The sequence below is a fragment of the Sparus aurata genome, chromosome 16 (assembly GCF_900880675.1).
Source record: "Sparus aurata chromosome 16, fSpaAur1.1, whole genome shotgun sequence".
NCBI lineage: Eukaryota > Metazoa > Chordata > Actinopteri > Spariformes > Sparidae > Sparus > Sparus aurata.
In genome coordinates, this window is record NC_044202.1 from 28,232,188 (window position 1) to 28,250,258 (window position 18,071).

General features: G+C 43.6%; 1 protein-coding gene across 1 annotated transcript; it reads right to left on the minus strand.

Annotated features, from left to right (window-relative positions):
• Positions 1-9,730: 9,730 nt before the first annotated feature.
• LOC115597431 (zinc finger BED domain-containing protein 1-like) lies at positions 9,731-12,457 on the minus strand. The gene is made up of 4 exons (XM_030443315.1): positions 11,879-12,457; positions 11,052-11,559; positions 10,679-10,865; positions 9,731-10,516 (listed from the first exon to the last, which is right to left on the minus strand). Exons 1-4 carry the CDS (start codon positions 12,240-12,242, stop codon positions 10,043-10,045), a joined length of 1,533 nt encoding a protein of 510 aa, XP_030299175.1. The 5' UTR covers positions 12,243-12,457; the 3' UTR covers positions 9,731-10,042.
• Positions 12,458-18,071: the final 5,614 nt, after the last annotated feature.

Here is an 18,071-nt window from a genome sequence, read left to right on the forward strand (position 1 = left end):
CTTCCGTCGGCGACACTCTCCGTGGTGACCCCTGGCAAATCTCCTCCCATCAGCGCAGGCCTCCTCTCGACAATGGCCGTGCCGCTAGCCTAGTTCCTGCTAGCTAGCTTAGCTGAACTTGCTTCGTGTCCAACAAAACACGAACACTTAGACTGCGATTGAGAGTCCAACTCACACACTCACAGCACGTTGTCCGACAACAGCTCACAGTCCGTTAGTGATAAAACACAACACTGACGACACACAGTCCACTGTTAGCTGCTCGACACCATTAACTCTCCGCTCCTTCTTCCTCGTCACTCACGCTCCAGTCTACCCGAAAGTGTGAAAACTCTTAAAGGTCATGAACTCTCACATATAATAAGAATTACTTTAAACTTCTTTTAAAACATTCAGAACCCATGAAATTATAGAAATACTTTTACATTTTAATATCTTAGTTATCTCAAAATATTTCATGCAAATTTTAACTTCTTAACAACTGGTGTTTTATCTTTAACTTGTTCCCAGGAGAGAGAGAGAAAAAAAAAAGAATAAATAATCTTTTTTACATAACATTGGCCATTGTCATTGGCGCCGCCAGCCGGAATCCTGTACGCACTGTGCATACTTTTTTTGAAGGTGAAAAAAAACAACAAATTAAAGCAATTTTTCTCTCCCTCTGCTTAGCAGGAAAGCGGGGACTTGGGATCACTTTTTCATAGCCTATATCCCTCTCTGCACAGAGATGCATTTATTTATAGGAACAGCATAGGCTAGTGAGCACCATACATATGTCTTCTGCAAATCCCAACCACATTTGCAAAGTTTGGATGAAAACAAATGCTGCAGGTCTACAGTGCACTTTCCAGGGTGCTGAACCGGGGCCGGATTGGAAGGTTCGGCGGGCTAGATATTTAAATTATGCAAATCAGCGGGTGACACCAAACAACCTCTGCCCAAGCAAGTCAGAGCTTTTCTTTCTCTCACACAGTGACCTGGAGAGACGCAGCCGCATCTGAGAGGACGGTCGCGCGTGTGTGCGCAATTGCGCATAGCGTGTGTTGCCCCTTCTCCACTACACAATACAGCTCGGCTCTACTCGACTCAGTTTAGGTGCTTTTCCATCACAACTGAGTTCTTCATAGTTCCTCCTCAGCTGGGGTGACGTCGTCATATCATGGCGGCTACAGTCGCGTTATATCATTCTCTTTTTTCTCTCCTCTGGTCAGCTCCAAACTCACTCGTCTGCGCCGCGATTATGGACCACAGCGTGGTTTTCCACACAGCAGCCATTTAACTCGTGTCAGAATAACCACAGTCTCACTGATCATGGGGGCGCTGCAATCTCACTGATACTGAAAACATTAGATTTTGTCTCAAAAAAGTATTTTTCCATTTGTTGTATTTGCCGTTTCTGTGCGTACTTTGAAATTGAATCCTGGCGGCGCCACTGGCCATTGCTAATGACATACACAGCAATTAATCTAGCATACTTTAATTAAATAAATCAATTCCACTGCCAAGCAAGGCCCACGGCAGTTTTCGGTGTTGCCTGCAAATTGCCGTGTGCAGTCGCAAACCTGAAATTCCATGTCAATCTACAGTGGAGCATACTGACGAAAATCCCACTTTTCATGCAGTGGTATGGAATGTCCCCATCCTGAGAAGAATGTTGGAGAACCATTCTCTGTGCTTCCAGGTTATCTCAGTGGCTTTTGCATAGAGCGCTTGATCCATGACTACAACTATTGTCTCTAGGTGCAGCTCCTTCCTTATTAGCTCAGATTGTTTCAGGATTTCAAAAACTGTGTTCAACTCTGTGGCTGGTGAGTTGATGGTTGGCAGATACCCAACAATATCTTGTGAGATTGGTTCCTGGTCCCTGGTGCTGATATTAAAACCAGTTCTTGACAGATGTGGTCCATACACATTGGCCTGTACCACTATGCCATTAACTCTGTGTGATGTACCCTTTCCAGTGAGGGTTTCCTCAAGTCTATCAATATTATCCCATCCAAGATTGGTGAAGACATCAGGCTTCAATGGAGGCTGGAAGTACAACTCTTTGGTTAGAGGCTGTTGCTAGTTTTTGGAGATACAGAGCAGTGTTGTTCTCTTCAAGCTGGGAGTAAAACACCCCATGCCCCAGCTTGTTCAGTGTTTGTATGAGCTCAGTATTACCCGTCAGTGTTTCTACAGCATACGTGAGTGGAATGTGCTTTGGTGTTTTATGTTGACCACCTGTGACAGCGTATATTATGTCCTGACTAAATGATTGAACCAAAGCAGCGATCTTCTGTGTTTGAGTTTTGGTGTCAGGATTTCCAGTGAGCCGTCCAACGAGAAGCCGTTATAGTTGATCTGGCAAGGTGATATAACCACTATCTTTCACATCAGATGGATGGAATGGCCAGGGGGTCACAGTCATCTCCTGTTTAATGATTGATCTGATATGTGATGATGTCTGATCTAGGATCTTGTTGACATTGGTTGACTTGGCCCTCCAAACATTGAGTTTCCTCAGCAGATTTTGATTTTCCAAGACAACATCCCTTCTAGAAACAGTTTGAGGAACCATCAGCAATTTGGCTTTGTCATCTGGAAGTATATCTACAGAATTTCCCAGCTCATTTTCAAGCATCCTTCGGATGTTCTTCTTTGTTGAATCCCGCAGGTTTGTAACTCCACCAGATAGCATGAATGATGTGAGCTTTGTGACCAAAGACATGACCTGTACAACTGTTTTGTTGGGTATGATATCAGTTCTGATATACACAAAAAGGTTTTTTATAGGCTGCCCTTTCAATCCTTTTATACTCTTCATCACCATCTGTTCCTGCATTGTCTTTGTTCTTGGGCTCCTTTTTCTTGATTCTTGTGTACTCCTTATAGCATGAACGATGATAGTGGGCCCCTGCAGCAACTACATCTCTGCTTGTTACTGTTAGAATCTTTTCATCTGTTTTTTGGGTGGCACATTCTCTTAGTGTTTGGTCAGCATTTAATGTTACAGCTTGTGTGAGTTTTTCCCTTGACTTGGAGCCCTTTATAAACTTTTCTTTATTACAAAAAATGCAGATTGGATGATATACTCTTGCTCCATCTGAAGATGTCCTACTTGGTCTTTTTAGTAAGCTATTCTCTCCAGCTTCATCTGTAATGTTTTCTGTGGCTTTCCTTTTCAGAGTTTCTACTTCTCTTCTCTTCTCTAGCAGTTACTGTTATACTGTTTAACCTACAAGCTAGCTAGCCTGCACTGTAGCAGTTACTGTTACTGTTATGCTGTTTAACCTGCAAGCTAGCTAGCCTGCTTGATAGCTATAGGTTTAATCTCCCTCTGTCTATTCCCCATCAATTTACATGCACAAGAGAACAAGTTTTTTGTACTTACATTTAATACCCCTGGACTCATTGCTCATTGTGCTGGCTGCACAAGTCTAATTTAAGGCTCTCACAAATAAATAGTATGGGTATATTGTACATTTTCTGAATCATCAGAGTGCCTTGAGTATTGAAGTTGTTGAGTTTTGTGTCCCTGGTGTTCTTTCATGCCACAGGGATAAAAGAAAGCATACAGCTTAGGCGGAAATTGTGAGAAAATGTGCATTATTTCTGGTTTAAAGAAGTCATGTGACCTCTGTGTTAATATATGTAGAATATTGAAATGTCCCTACCATGAGCCTTAACCAAATATACACCAGCTTTCAGAAACGGAATTTATTTCAGGAAATAAAAGCCTATGGCTTGTTCTATTTAACAGGCCTGTCATTTTGTTATGCATTATTTGGTATCGTTGTTTAATGATGCAAAATTATTTTATATTAGATTACTCGATTAATCGATGTGATAATCGGTAGAATACTCGATTCTAAAAATATTTGATAGCTGCAGCCCTAGAATGCTCAGATTGTGTTTCCCCATAGACAGCATTACTGCTGTAGCACATCTCCTGCCTGCCCTATTGTTTAGATGGAGCTGCCTTTGATCATTTTGAATTATGAGGATGTGATTTTCCTTTACCCCTACTGAAAGAGTGTGAACATGGGAGGAAGAGAGAGAAAGATAAAGAGAGTGCACAGGAAAAAAAAACTGTCCTCCACCTGTTGTGTATATTGTCTTCATGTAGTGACATATTCTACAGATACACCATTAACACTGTAGTGAAACGCTGGTATGATGTCAATATAACAGTCTACAGGTCATTTGACCCTGCATCTCTAGATGCTGCATCACTTGACGTGTGTGAGAAGCTCAACCTTCATGGCCAGTGTAGTTGCTTTAACCTGTTAACATTGATGCCAAAAATGAAAGCAAGATGGCACCAGGCACATGCTCTGCTCATGCATCCAGTGTTGCAAGCTTGTCAGCGACATTGCTACCTCAAGCAGCCTGACCACTGACCAAAGCAAAAAATAACCATAACAGGCTGGCCACAGTGGATGGGTGAAAAGCGGCTGTACATGGAAATATGTCTCGCTTTTCATCAGCAACACTGCCTATGTGAATAGTGCTGCTCACGTGTGTCAAACAAGACTGCCTATATCTCCTACCAAATGTGCGTGATTCTCAGCAAAAATAGACCTGAAAACGATCTATATAATATGTCACAAACATGAAGAGAATACACTCAACAGGTAAAGGGCCAGTTTTTTTGTCTGGCTGGTAGACAGACTAAACCCAAGGCAGGATCGCCAGTGGACGGCTTATAATTATGATATTAGAAAGACAACACTGACAAATTATAAATTATCACAGAAGACATTCAGAATTGGTTTTATTATTATGGATTCATTTCAGTATATTTTCAGTTCAAGTCCAAGGCCTCATTACAAAGCTGCTCAAAGGGATACGATTAACTAGAGCCGTCTGTGGTAAAATGGTATGTATATGCTGTCAGCCGGCCAGAGATAGAGGGGGCCTGTGCATCTATATTAACAAAGACTGGTGTGTAAATGCCATGTTAGTCTCTAAACACTGCTCTCAGCTAGCGGAGTTCCTCATCGTAAAATGCCGGCCATTCTATCTGCCAAGGGATTTCACCATAGTGATTGTAGCTGTTGTTTACATAGCTCCTAGCGCACATGCTAAAGCAAATGCTAACGAGGCACTTGGAGGGTTACATGAGGCCATTAGTGAGCTCCTGACTAAACACCTGGACAGCTTTGTAGTAGTGGCAGGAGATTTCAACCACACAAGTCTAAAGGCTGTTTTCCCAAGTTCAAGCAAGTTGTTCACTTTCAAACCAGAGGAGAGAACATGCTGGACCTTGTGTATACAGACTCCCCAGATGCTTACAAGGCAACGCCCCGCCCCCACCTCAGCCACTCTGATCATCTATCTGTCATGCTAGTGCCTGCTTACAAACCACTACTGAAGCGTAGCAGGCCAGTGAATAAACAAATCCGGACCTGGCCTGAGGGGGCAGAATCAGCACTTCAGGACTGTTTCATGCACACTGACTGGGAGGTTTTTAAGACAGTAGCCTCTCAGGGGGATCAGATAGACATTGAAGAGTATGCTGAGGTGGTAACCAGCTATATTGCAAAGTGCACAGAGGACCTTCACTGCACGTGGAAACTGCAAACCCTGGATGACTACAGAGGTAGTCTATAGGACAAAAGTTATCTGCACGTACTGTCGACATGAAATGAGTTACCATTGAAGTATGTCGAGTCTCAAATATCATTTGCAAGCCAAACACATGGCAGATGCAGAGAGCCCCCCCCCCCCGCCAAAAGCGGACATCACCATGTTTTGATCCCATTTAGGGTGAGGGGATATTTTTTGAGCCTTTCATTTTCCTGCATGATTTGAAGTGTTTTGTAAACATTTTCATAAAGCAAGCATATTTGCCCTTCCTTATGTTGTTAAAAGTATTAAGAACATGAAAAAATACATTAAGGTACATTTAGAACAGAAAAAAATGTGCCAAAAAAATTGCAATTAATTTGCGATTATACCATGGTCTGGGGGAATACTCGATTCTGATTGGCTGCAGGGTGTCCATTAACCCCTGATATATGGACATCTACTAAGTAGTTCCAGTCAAATTGACTGTTCACCGCTGTAAATTAATGCGCTAGCTGGCGTATCAAATCTGAATGTTTTATTTCCAGCACTGAGTTCAGTCCATCAGTCCTTCAGTGTCTTATCCTCTGAACACCACAGAGTGGCGACTTTAACACACAAGCTGCAGAAAGTACACTTCCCCTCTAAATTTACTGATACTCGAATAATCTCACATCCCGTTCGCTGTTCAACTCTCTGCCTCAGGCTGCGGCCACAGTAGCGTTACACACGGCCGGTCATTTGTTCGTGAAAATCTTGCTATTGATTTGGGGACAATGACATGACTGGTTATTTAGCTAATCGTGTTAGCTAGCATACTGTCCAATTATATTTACTGTTTGTCAACCGTATTCAATGTTATTGACTTTGAATCTTGCTAGCATAACGTTAGCTTTCTGGCTCATCGCTGAGCGGACTAGAATATCTCCCGTTGCCAAGTCGTATCTATGATCCGTCCTATTTACTGGAGGAATGAACAATGACTCCGTTGCATAAGAATCTCACGGGAGAGTAATGATTGTTCCGGGTATTAGTCAAACCCTCAGGCGTTACCAGGGAAACTAAGTTATGGCTTGTGAAAAACTTTATATTTTGATTGTAAAACGCATGACAATGTAAATTAATGGTCCGAATTTCTTTTCTTTGGCAAGTGACCATGGTATAAGTGGGATAATGCCCTTCGAGGTGTCCATAAACAGGAGTTAATGGACTTCGCGGACGGTTGCCTCCGCGTCCATTAACTCCTGTTTATGGACACCTCGTCGGGCATTATCCCTTACTTAATCGCGAGTTAACTATGGACAAAATGCGATTAATCGCGATTAAAAAAATTACTTGTTCGACAGCCCTAATAAATATATAAATAGACTCAAAAGAACCTAGAATGCGCAGATGTTAACATGATAAAAACAGAGTGGAGAGATCAGAGATGTCTCTGTCAGGCAGAGGTGAGAGCGTTGTTGTATGAAGTGATGGCTTGTGGCAGGAATGATTTCCTGTATCTGTTGTTACGACAGCGAAGCTGAAGCAGCCTTTTGGAGAAGGTGCTCCGCTGTCTGACCAGTGTGAGGTGGAGAGGATTATCCAAGATGGATAACAGTCAGTGCGTTTACATGACACTCTAGAAAACCGAATTACTGGGTTAGTCTGACTAAAATCAGACCGGATCGGATTTCTCATAGTCGGATTAATACACCTTGATTATTCGATTGATAGTCGCATTACTCCTGCATGTATACGTTCCATCAGATCGGATTGGATTTTTGTGTTCTGCGCAGGCTCGAGACTTTTTTCCCGGTGCTGTGAGCTGGAAGTAGAAGGGCGGCAGCGGTGGTGTCTTTCCTCTGAAATAAACGCAAGCAAGAGCGCAATTGTGCATCTAGTTTGTGTAATTATCATATACACTATATACGAAATGTACAAAGATGAAGCTTCGTCTCGCTCTTCGTATGCCATCTTTTCCAAATGCCGAGGCAGAGTTTGTTGTTGCTAGTGACGTAAAGTAGTCGGCCGGAGTTGGCTCTGTTACCACTAGTTGAAATGGGTACAGTGCCACCTATTGTACGGGGGTATGACATGCTTCAGCCAGTAATTCAATTTTCTCACCTACATGTATACTCGGACAATTGCAGTTGTCCAATTGAGTAGCATAGTCATACTGTGGCTGTAATCCGACTAAGCTGTGCATGTAAACGTACATATACAACATGTTTTTTCAGTGTCCTCCTCTCCAACACAGCCTCCAGAGTGTCTTGTTTGCAGCCAATCACAGAGCTAGCCTTCCAAATGAGTTTATTGAGACTGTTGGTGTCGCTTGCTCCGATGCTGCTCCCCCAACAAACACCAGCATAGAAAAGTGTAGTGGCCCCTACAGACTGATAAAAGATCTCCAACATCTTGCTGCACGCGTTGAAGGATCTAAGCTTCCTCAGGAAGTACAGTCTGCTCATCCCCTTCTTGTAAATGACTTCAGTGTTAGATCTCCAGTCCAGTCTGTGGTTGATGGTAACACCGAGGTACTTATAATCCTTCACCGCCTCCACATCCTTTCCCAGAATTTACAGAGGTTGGGGAGCCGTCCTCCTCTTCTTCCTAAAATCAATCACCATCTCTCTGGTCTTGCTGATGTTCAACCGCAGGTGATTCTGTCCAGTCCAGTCCACTCCATGAAGTTGTCCATCAGTGCCCTGTACTCCCCCTCCTGTCCCTCACTTATACACCCAGCCATAGTCATTGAGGCCTGATGGTGTCGACTTCTTTGGTACAGGAACCAGGCAGGACATCTTCCAAAGCACTGGTACTCTCTCCTGACGCAGGCTTAGGTTGTAGAGGTAAATGTGTCCCGCAAATCAAGCACACACACCTGTCTTTTACACTTATGAAGAAATAGTCAGTCTCCCACTCTTGATGGAAATGGTACGTGTTCTGTTTTTTCTTCGATGGCCCTGCCTCACTCATTGTTTATCTTGTATGTTAGCTTAAGTCACATTAAAATAAAATTCCCATTTGTTCATTAATTGCGTTCATGTTCGGCTTGGAAATATTAGCATTAGCCGCCAGCTTGCATTACTGTTACTCAAACGTGATTGGTCGATAGTCATTGTGGGGTGGGGGAGGGGTGATTTAGATCGATCTAGAGTTATAGTAGGTGGATAGAGGTCACTATGGGTGAAGTTTTGTTTATGCATTGGGTAGATTCTTTTTATTTTCTTTCTTCAAATTTTTTATATTTTGGATTTGCTACTTATTTGCTACTTACTTATGAGCTACTTATTGAGGGCCTGCGAGCTACAGGTAGCTCTTGAGCCCCCTGTTAGAGACTACTGACCTGAACAATGAGAGCTATGCTCCTTTACATTTACAAGATCCTGAAACATTGTAAATAAACATTTTGGCTGTAGACAATCAACAGATCCTTTTGTGTGATATATAATGCAACAGGTTATTGTTGCTGTACAGAAACCTTGCATCAACATTATATAAAACCCACATTTAACAAATCCTACCTGGTACAAAAATAGGCAACACACAGTCGTTATCAACAGTTATGCAACTGCAATCATTCAGATCTGTGTAATGAAAAGTAGAAAAATTACTATCCAAAGTAATAACTACGAAATCTTGCACTGGGAGCAATTTAGCATGCGCATAGCGAGTTAATTAGCGTTAGCGCCACATGTAAACTAAAGTTACTATTTCTTCACACAAACGTCTGTAACTTTCCGTATACATGCTAGTAATCCTTACAGTAAAAATACATGCTACTCACAGTTTCAAAAACGTTAAAACATTATACACAGAAACATTGGTTGCAGCATTGCTCACATGTACCCACTTCCAGCTAGGGAGTATTTTCCTTTGCTGAGGCACGTAAGGAGGAATCTATCTGTGCAGTTGCGCTATTAACCCACCAGGTGGCTCCAAAACTATACATATATAAGACAAGCATGTCTATTTTGTAGAAATTAGTCCTGGGCATAGATTATTTTTTTTAATCTAGATTAATCTCACTGCAATCTTGGAGTTAATCTAGATTAATCTAGATTAAAATGGCTCATTTGAATTCTGATGAAGGCATTCAAAATATGTGTGTGCAACTTAAATAATGACCAGAAGTAAGTCCTTGAGAACAGGTTTCTCAGGCCAGCTGGTCCATTAGACCAGGATCCCATCTCCTGTTTCAAAAATGCATCAAAATCTGCTTGATAAAGCTGTTCTACTGTGATAATTGGTATGAAAATGTTAAATAATGTTCAGTAAGATGTACTTGTGTTAATGGAATTGTTTATTCAGTTAAACACAAAATAACCAGTAGGCAATTTAACCAGTACAAGCAATTTAACCAGTAGGTAACCAGTAGGCAATTTGAACAACCCCCATTTCTGAGATAATATGACATTAATTAAACAACTGTAGGCCTACATGAGAGGTCATGAAGAATTGTTTACAGTCAGTAACTTTGTGACATGGCTTGAGTCAATCAGTCCAACCTCTACCTCTCCTCCTTCCACCAGTCACTCAGACATACCAGCTTGTTCACATTTTCTGGTGACAAACTAGATCGCCTCTTCTGTACAATATGGCCTGCTAATGAGAACAGTCTCTCACATGGGACAGTAGTGGCAGGAGTCCCCAAGTTCTTCCGGGCAATGTGGGCCATCTTACCATGGACAGCAGTGTGCTCTGACCACCACTTCAGTGGACACTGATCCAAGCTAGCACTGGGCTCTACCTTGTACCTCTCCACAGCATTGTCTACTGGTGTCTCCTCTTCCGACTCTGACTCTGATGCCATCAGTAGCAGGGCTGTTTTCTTCTTGGGTGGCTCAGGGTTCTCCGTCTTGGGCAGCTGCAGAGCAGATTCTTCTCCCCTCACCAACTCACTCAGCTTTGCCCACACTGGCTCCCTCTCTGCTCTGGGCAGGCACTTGAGGTCCTTAAATCGTGGATCCAAAGCAGTAGCCACCTTTGATAAATAAAAAAAAGAAAATAGGATGAAAATTTAACTTTTCAAATCCAACCTCCATATTTCTTCAGGGCTCATTCATCTATTCATTGACTAATCTACTGGCTTAAAAAGTCTATACTGGTCAGACAACACAGTTATCTTCTGGTCAGTCTGACATACCTTCAGCCATTCCAAGTTTGTTTTCTCCCTCCGCTGGTTGAGGTCCTTGGTGAAGGCAGCCTTGAATCGCACAATGTAGGCAGGATCCTCATCTGAGATCTTCATCGCTTGCTGAAGGTGGCACAGGGCAGGGAGAACCACAGAGCAGGATACATACTTTTCCCCACCAAGGAGCTCAGTGATGTACCTACACACACACACAAACACACAGACACACAGACACTCTTAATGGCTAATTCATTTAACTTGGATTACACTTTTTTTTAAGTTCTGAATCATATTACATTTAAGGGCATGCATTTCTTAAATACAAAGTGAGTTTTAAAAGAACTTGTATGCCAATTCATGAACACGCTATCTTTGTAGACCATACCTGCATGGCTCTAGCAGTTCCTCAAGCTTTGCCAACTTCTCATATTCAGCATTTGTTGGGAGGGTCAGTCTGTGGCTCTGCTGGGACAGCGTTGCGTGCACTGCGTCTCTGTTGCGCCTCAAGCGCTTGATCATCGCGAGGGTGGAATTCCAACGTGTTGGAACGTCTTGCACGAGTGACTCCTGGGCTTGTTCAAGGGAGGCTTGCTGGGCATTCAGCTCGTCTGAGTTGGCCGGACTGTGTTTGAAATGTCCAACCACTTTACGGCACTTGGCCAGTACACCATCAAAACCACCGTCACGAAGTGACATTACAATGGCCCTCTGTACAAGATGCGCAATGCAGGGCAAATGCTCGAATGGCAGTATCCTTCCTGCTGCTATCATGTTGGGGGCGCTGTCTGTTCCAATAGTGGTGATTTTGTCAGCTATAGCCCACTGATTAGCGACGTCGAGAAACTGCCTGGCACACGCTTCTGCCAAGTGACGCTCCTCTGTTTTCATCACACCTAACGTTAGGAGTAGGACAGAAAAAGTAGATCAGAGTAAGTTTTGCTGTTAGTAGCCTAGTAGTAGGTAACTAACAATCAGCAACTAATCAGCAATCAATCAGCAAAGCGTTAATAACGTTAGCTAAAGCTATGTAAATGTTAGGCTAAATTAGCTAAATTACATACCGCAGTGAAGTTGGTTTCAGATTGGATATTCACTCTGACAGTTGTCGGATGCTATGGTTGGATATTCAACCTGAAACTAACTTCACCATGGTAAATCACTTAGACTGTTAAAAAACTAAAACTGACAATAAATTACATAACGTAACGTTACCTAGGGCGAACGAGTGAAGTTCCCAGCTGGCATCGATGAGGTGTACAGTAACGCCAAGGTAGTTTTCGTTGTTGACAGATGACCAATGATCCCCAGTCAGTGCTACACAAGTCGCCCCAGCCAATTTCTCCTCTTTCGCGGCTTTCTCTGCGGTGTGCTGGTCATTGATTCTCCTTAAAATAGTTCGCCTCGCAGGTAGTTTATAAGATGGGTCACCTGTGGCCGCCTGGAGAAGAAGCTCCAGCCCCTCATCCTCGACCACGCTGATAGGCCGGCAGTTGAGGGCAATCCAATGAGCTAGGAGGTTCGTTAGCTTAGCTGATAGAGCTGTGCTGACGGGCTTGCCACGGTTGCATTCGAACATTGTAGTTTGACGAACACGACTTTTCCCCGGGGCTACATCAGTGCTTGCCCCGGCACCTTCCACTTCAGCTAATGGATGCTTCGCATTTAGGTGGTACTTCAGACTCGACGAACTCCTACAATAAACTAATTCTGCTTTGCACAAGGTGCATACAACCTTAGTCTTGTCGAGGTCTCCATTGGGAAGCTTCTTGAAAAAAAATTTGCCCTGAAGCAACCCGGGCTTTCCAGCAGCAGCCATGTCAGCTGACGTTTGATGTGATCCACACGCGTTTGGACTTGTTCACGCCCCGGCCCCCACAGCGTAATTCGACCAGGTCAGAGCCTTCTGGGCCAGGTATACATCCGCGCTAAAATATAAAAGTGAAATTCATAGCTTGCTCACTATGTTGACCCAGCTCCAAGACCTAACTTTGAGAGTAGTTTAAAGGCGATAATTTTCTTATCGCGCGATAAGAGTCTCGCGTTAACGCAGCACGTTAACGCCGTTAACGGCCCAGCACTAGTAGAAATTCATAATAGGTTATTTCTAACTCTGTTACATATGCAACCGTGGCTGACTCCATTCAGTGCAAGTCATCAGAGTAAGCCATACTCACTCCCCTCATGGCTGCCTGCTGTGGGACCCCACGGAGGACCTGTAAGCTATAGCCACAAACTGCTGTTACCTGGAAACCTCAGGTACACTCACACATGCATGCACACACACACACACACACATATATATATACAGTGTTGGAAGTAATGTGTTACAAAAGTAATGCAATTACTGTAATGCATTACTTTTTGCTGTAACGCAGTAATGAAAGGCATTACAAAAAAAAAATAAATAAATATTTTACTCTTTACAAATCTCAGTAACACGCGTTACAATGCATTTTAAACTCGAAATTCAGTGGTGTGATGTTTTTATACAAATTCGCCAACACCGTGAGATTAGCAGAGGAGAAAATAATCTGCGCAAATATTTACTTCCTGTCATTGCTCAGTACCGCTGCTAGCCATTTTGGTGCCCTAAGCATAATTCCTTTATGATGCCTATCCTATCTAATCTAGAGCATGGCAGACTAATAAAGAACAAGAAAAACACAACACTGCGAAATCGGAGGAAGAGAAACAAAACCCTACTAAAACAAAACCACTCCAAAGGAGGGAAACTCAAACTAGAGAAAAGGAAAATAAAAATTCACTCCACAGGAAGCAAACAAAAGACTACGATCTAAACTGCTCTATCAGAATAGGCTATGAAAATGTACAACAAAATTTCACTCCAACGGAGGAAAGAAAAGGCTGTAAACTTAAACTGTGAGACAAAGCTGCGCTATAAAATTATCAAACAAAAAATCACTCGTAAAGGGGCAAAAGAAAACAATAATATATACAACAAAACAGTAGAGAGACCAGAGTTCTCTGTCAGGCAGAGGTGAGAGAGTTATTGTATAAAGTGATGGCTTGTGGCAGGAAAGATTTCCTGTATCTGTTGCTACGACAGCGAAGCTGAAGCAGCCTTCCGGAGAAGGTGCTCCGCTGTCTGACCAGTGTGAGTTGGAGAGGGTGGAGAGGATTATCCATGATGGATAAAAGTTTTTTCAGTGTCCTCCTCTCCACCACAGCCTCCAGGGTCTCCTGTTTGCAGCCAATCACAGAGCCAACCTTCCTGATCAGTTTGTTGAGTCTGTTGGTGTTGCTGGCTCCAATGCTGCTTCCCCAACAAACCACAGCAAAGAAAAGTACACTGGCCACCACAGACTGATAAAAGATCTCCAACATCTTGCTGCACACGTTGAAGGATCTCAGCTTCCTCAGGATGTAAAGTCTGCTCATCCCCTTCTTGTACACAGCTTCAGTGTTAGATCTCCAGTCCAGTCTGTGGTTGATGGTAACACCAAGGTACTTATAATCCTCCACCGCCTCCACATCCCTTCCCAGAATGCACAGAGGTTGGAAAGCCGTCTTCCTCTTCTTCCTGAAATCTATCACCATCTCTCTGGTCTTGCTGATGTTCAGCCGCAGGTGATTCTGTCCAGTCCACTCCACAAAGTTGTCTACCAGTCCCCTGTACTCCTCCTCCTGTCCCTCACTTATACACCCAACAACAGCCGAGTCGTCAGAAAACTTCTGCAGGTGACACGACCCAGTGTTGTACTGAAAGTCAGTGGTGTATAAGGTGAACAGGAAAGGAGACAGTACAGTCCCCTGTGGAGCTCCTGTATCACTAACCACTGCATCAGACAGAACACTGCACATACGGACAAACTGTGGCCTGCCTGTCAGGTAGTCAGTAATCCAGGAGATCATTGTGTCGTCTACACCCATCACCCGCAGCTTCTTCCCCAGTAGCAGTGGCTGAATGGTGTTAAAAGCACTAGAGAAATCAAAGAATGTGATTCTCACAGTGCCTCCTCCACCATCCAGGTGCGAATGGGCTCGTTGCAGCAGGTAGATGAAAGGGTCATCAACTCCCAAGTGGGGCTGGTAAGCAAATTGCAGAGGGTCTAGCAGGGCTCTCACCTGCAGCCTCAGGTTGGCCAAAACCAGTCTCTCCAGCACCTTCATGACGTAAGATGTGAGGGCCACTGGTCGATAGTCATTGAGGTCTGATGGTGTCGACTTCTTTGGAACAGGAACCAGGCAGGAAGTCTTTCAAAGCACCGGTATTCTTTCCTGACCCAGGCTCAGGTTGTAGAGGTGTTGTAGGACAGGAGACAGCTGGCTGGCACATGTCTTCAGGATCCTGGGGCTGATACCGTCAGGGCCTGCAGCCTTCTGCTGGTGGAGTCTATCCAGCTGTCTCCTAACCTGGCCTGCAGTCACAGTCATGCGGGGGAGGCAGCCGGTGTCTTCAGTGGAGGACGAGGAGGTGGAGGAGGAGGTGAAAGTGGAGGAGGAGGAGGTAGAGGAGGAGGAGGTGGAGGAGGAAGAGGTGGAGGAGGAGGAGAGGTGCTGCACAGGAGAGCTCACAGCAGAGGAGTGAGGGAGGAGGGGAGGAAGCATTTGGGGCAGTGAGGGTGTGTGGGGGTCTGGAGGTGTCAGGGAGACGACAGAAGGCTGTGAGCTGAACCTGTTGAAGAATCTGTTCAGTTCGTTTGCCCTCTCCAGGCTGCCCGATGACTGTCTGCCGCTCACCTTACACCCAGTGATCTGCTTCATACCAGTCCACACATCCCTCACATTGTTCTGCTGGAGTTTGGCCTCCAGCTTCCTCCTGTAGGCGTCTTTACAGGCCCTCAGCATATCCCTGAGTTCATGCTGCACTCTCCTCAGTTCTTCCCTGTCTCCAGACCTGAACGCCCTCTTCTTCTTGTTAAGAAGGGCTTTCAGGTCATTGGTGATCCACGGCTTATTATTAGGGAAGCAGCGTACAGTCCGGGTTAGCATGGTGGTGTGTTGTATTCAGTGATGCAGTCGGTCATGCTGTCGAGATCCTCTCCATGTGGCTCAACAAGTGCATCCCAGTCTGTCGACTCAAAGCAGTCCTGTAGTGCGTCAGCAGCCTCCTGAGTCCACCTCCTCACGCTCCTAGTGTGGACAGGCTGCTGCTGAACAAGAGGCATATACATATAGATCAAGACTAGGACAAAACGAGGACTGTGGCGAAAGGTTGGGGTACATGGTGGAACGAGACACTCTGGCACAAGAAAAAGGGAGATGCAGACTATAAAACACATGAGGGTAAAGGGGAACAGGTGGACACAATTAGGAATCAGGGGAGGCAACCAGATGGATGACACATGAGGAAGGGCAAGTGACCTGAAACAAGAGGAGAGTTAATTTTCAAAATAAAACAGGAAGCCACAAAACAAAAACCCATAACAAGACAACCCCCACCACTGTGTGGCAGTGGCTTTGGCTGGAAAGATAGGAGGCTGGTACCCAAATACACAATTGAAAGGGGAGAGACCAGTGGCTGAGGTGAGCAGTGAATTGTGGGCATAATCTACCCAGACCAGGTGTTTCCAATTATATTGGATTAGTCTGAGATGGGTATTTATTGTTAGGAGTTGAGCTTTCGAGCACACCTCCCTCCAGTCCTCCTCCGAGATACCTTTTTGCAAGTCATTTGCCCATTGAGTTTTCTTATGCTCAGTAGAGTCCGTATGATTTTTCACCAGTATGTTATAGAGTAAGGAAATCTGACCCTTGCCAGTACAATTATTCACTGCTAAGTTTTCTAATATGGACAAAGGGGGTTGTATATATGAGTGTGTCTGTGCATAAACAAAACTCCTTAACTGTAAATATTTAAATAAGTGTGTCCGAGGTATATCATATTCAATTCTAAGTTCTTCAAATGAAGCTAGTTTGCTTTCCTTATAAAGATCCATAACTTTACAGATGCCCTTCGATGCCCAAATTTTAAAACCTTGGTCTTTTTTGCCAGGAGAGAAGTTATCATTTCCCCATATTGGTGAAAAGCCTGAAAACAAAGTAGATTCACTAAGAAATGACTGTACACTGTGCCAGACATTAATTGTGTTTCTCACAAAGGGGTTATCAGTAAGACGTTTCAATTTTTTGACAGGTGCAGAATATCAATAAATATCAAGTCGCAGGCCTTTAGTGCATGTACTTTCAATTTGTACCCATGGCAGGCAAGGTCCAGGTGAAAACCAATACATTGCCGCTCTAATTTGAGCAGCCCAGAAGTACCATTGTAAATTGGGTAATTGTAACCCTCCTCTCTCATATGGCAGGTAAAGAAGTGATAGTCTCAATCTTGACCTTCTGTTATTCCAAATAAACTTTGTTAACAGTTGCTTAATTTTTGAGAAAAACTATGGTGATGGGGGTAAAGGGATGGATTGAAATAGATATAAAAACTTTGGTAGTATGTTCATCTTGATTACATTTATATGTCCTAATAGAGAAATTGGCATTGATGACCAACTATTCATGGATTCAGTTACTGTGGAGATCATAGGATCATAGTTACAGGATACTAAATCTTCAATGGTTGGGGTTATGGTGATACCAAGATATTTAAATCCGTTTACTGCATTATTGAAAGGGTGGTTTATCACCGGATTTATTCGCTCCTGCTTATTCAAAAACATGATAGAGGACTTTGTTTCATTTACTTTAAAGCCTGAAAATTTTCCGAATGTGTCAATTAAGTAAGTCAGATTAAGAAGTGAGTTATTTAGGTCTGTTAAAAGTAAAAGGGTGTCATCAGCATACATTACAATGCGGTGTTCAGTGTCCGAAACTTTTATACCTGAAATTGAGGGGTGTGATCTCACCGCTATCGCAGACGGTTCCATTGCCAAAACAAATAGCATTGGCGAGAGAGGGCACCCCTGATGGGTACCCCTTATGAGTTTGAAGGGAGAAGATGTTAGATAGTTAGTGGAGACCTGGGCCATTGGGTCAGTATAAAGTATCTCAATCCATTTTCGAAAGTAGTTACCAAAGCCAAAGAGAGGTAGCACATCAAATAAATAGCTCCACTCCACTCTATCGAATGCTTTTTCAGCATCTAAAGACAGATGGCGGTGTCAGGGGTTCCCTCACTAGCATGTATCAAATTCAACACTCTTCTGACATTATGGAAGGCTTGGCGGTTTTTCACAAAACCATTCTGATCTGGATTGATCGCAGTTGGAAGCACCGTTTCCAGTCTTCCAGCCATTACTTTAGCAATAATGTTAGCATCTGTATCAAGTAGTGAAATGGGTCTATACGATGTACAATTGGTAGGGGACTTATTAGGTTTCAAAATAAGTGTTATCAGCGCGCTCCTCAGGGAATCTGGGAGACGACCCTGTTGAAAGGCCTCCTCATACATAGCTAAAATAGGTACAATTAATTTGTCTTTGAAGATCTTATAGAT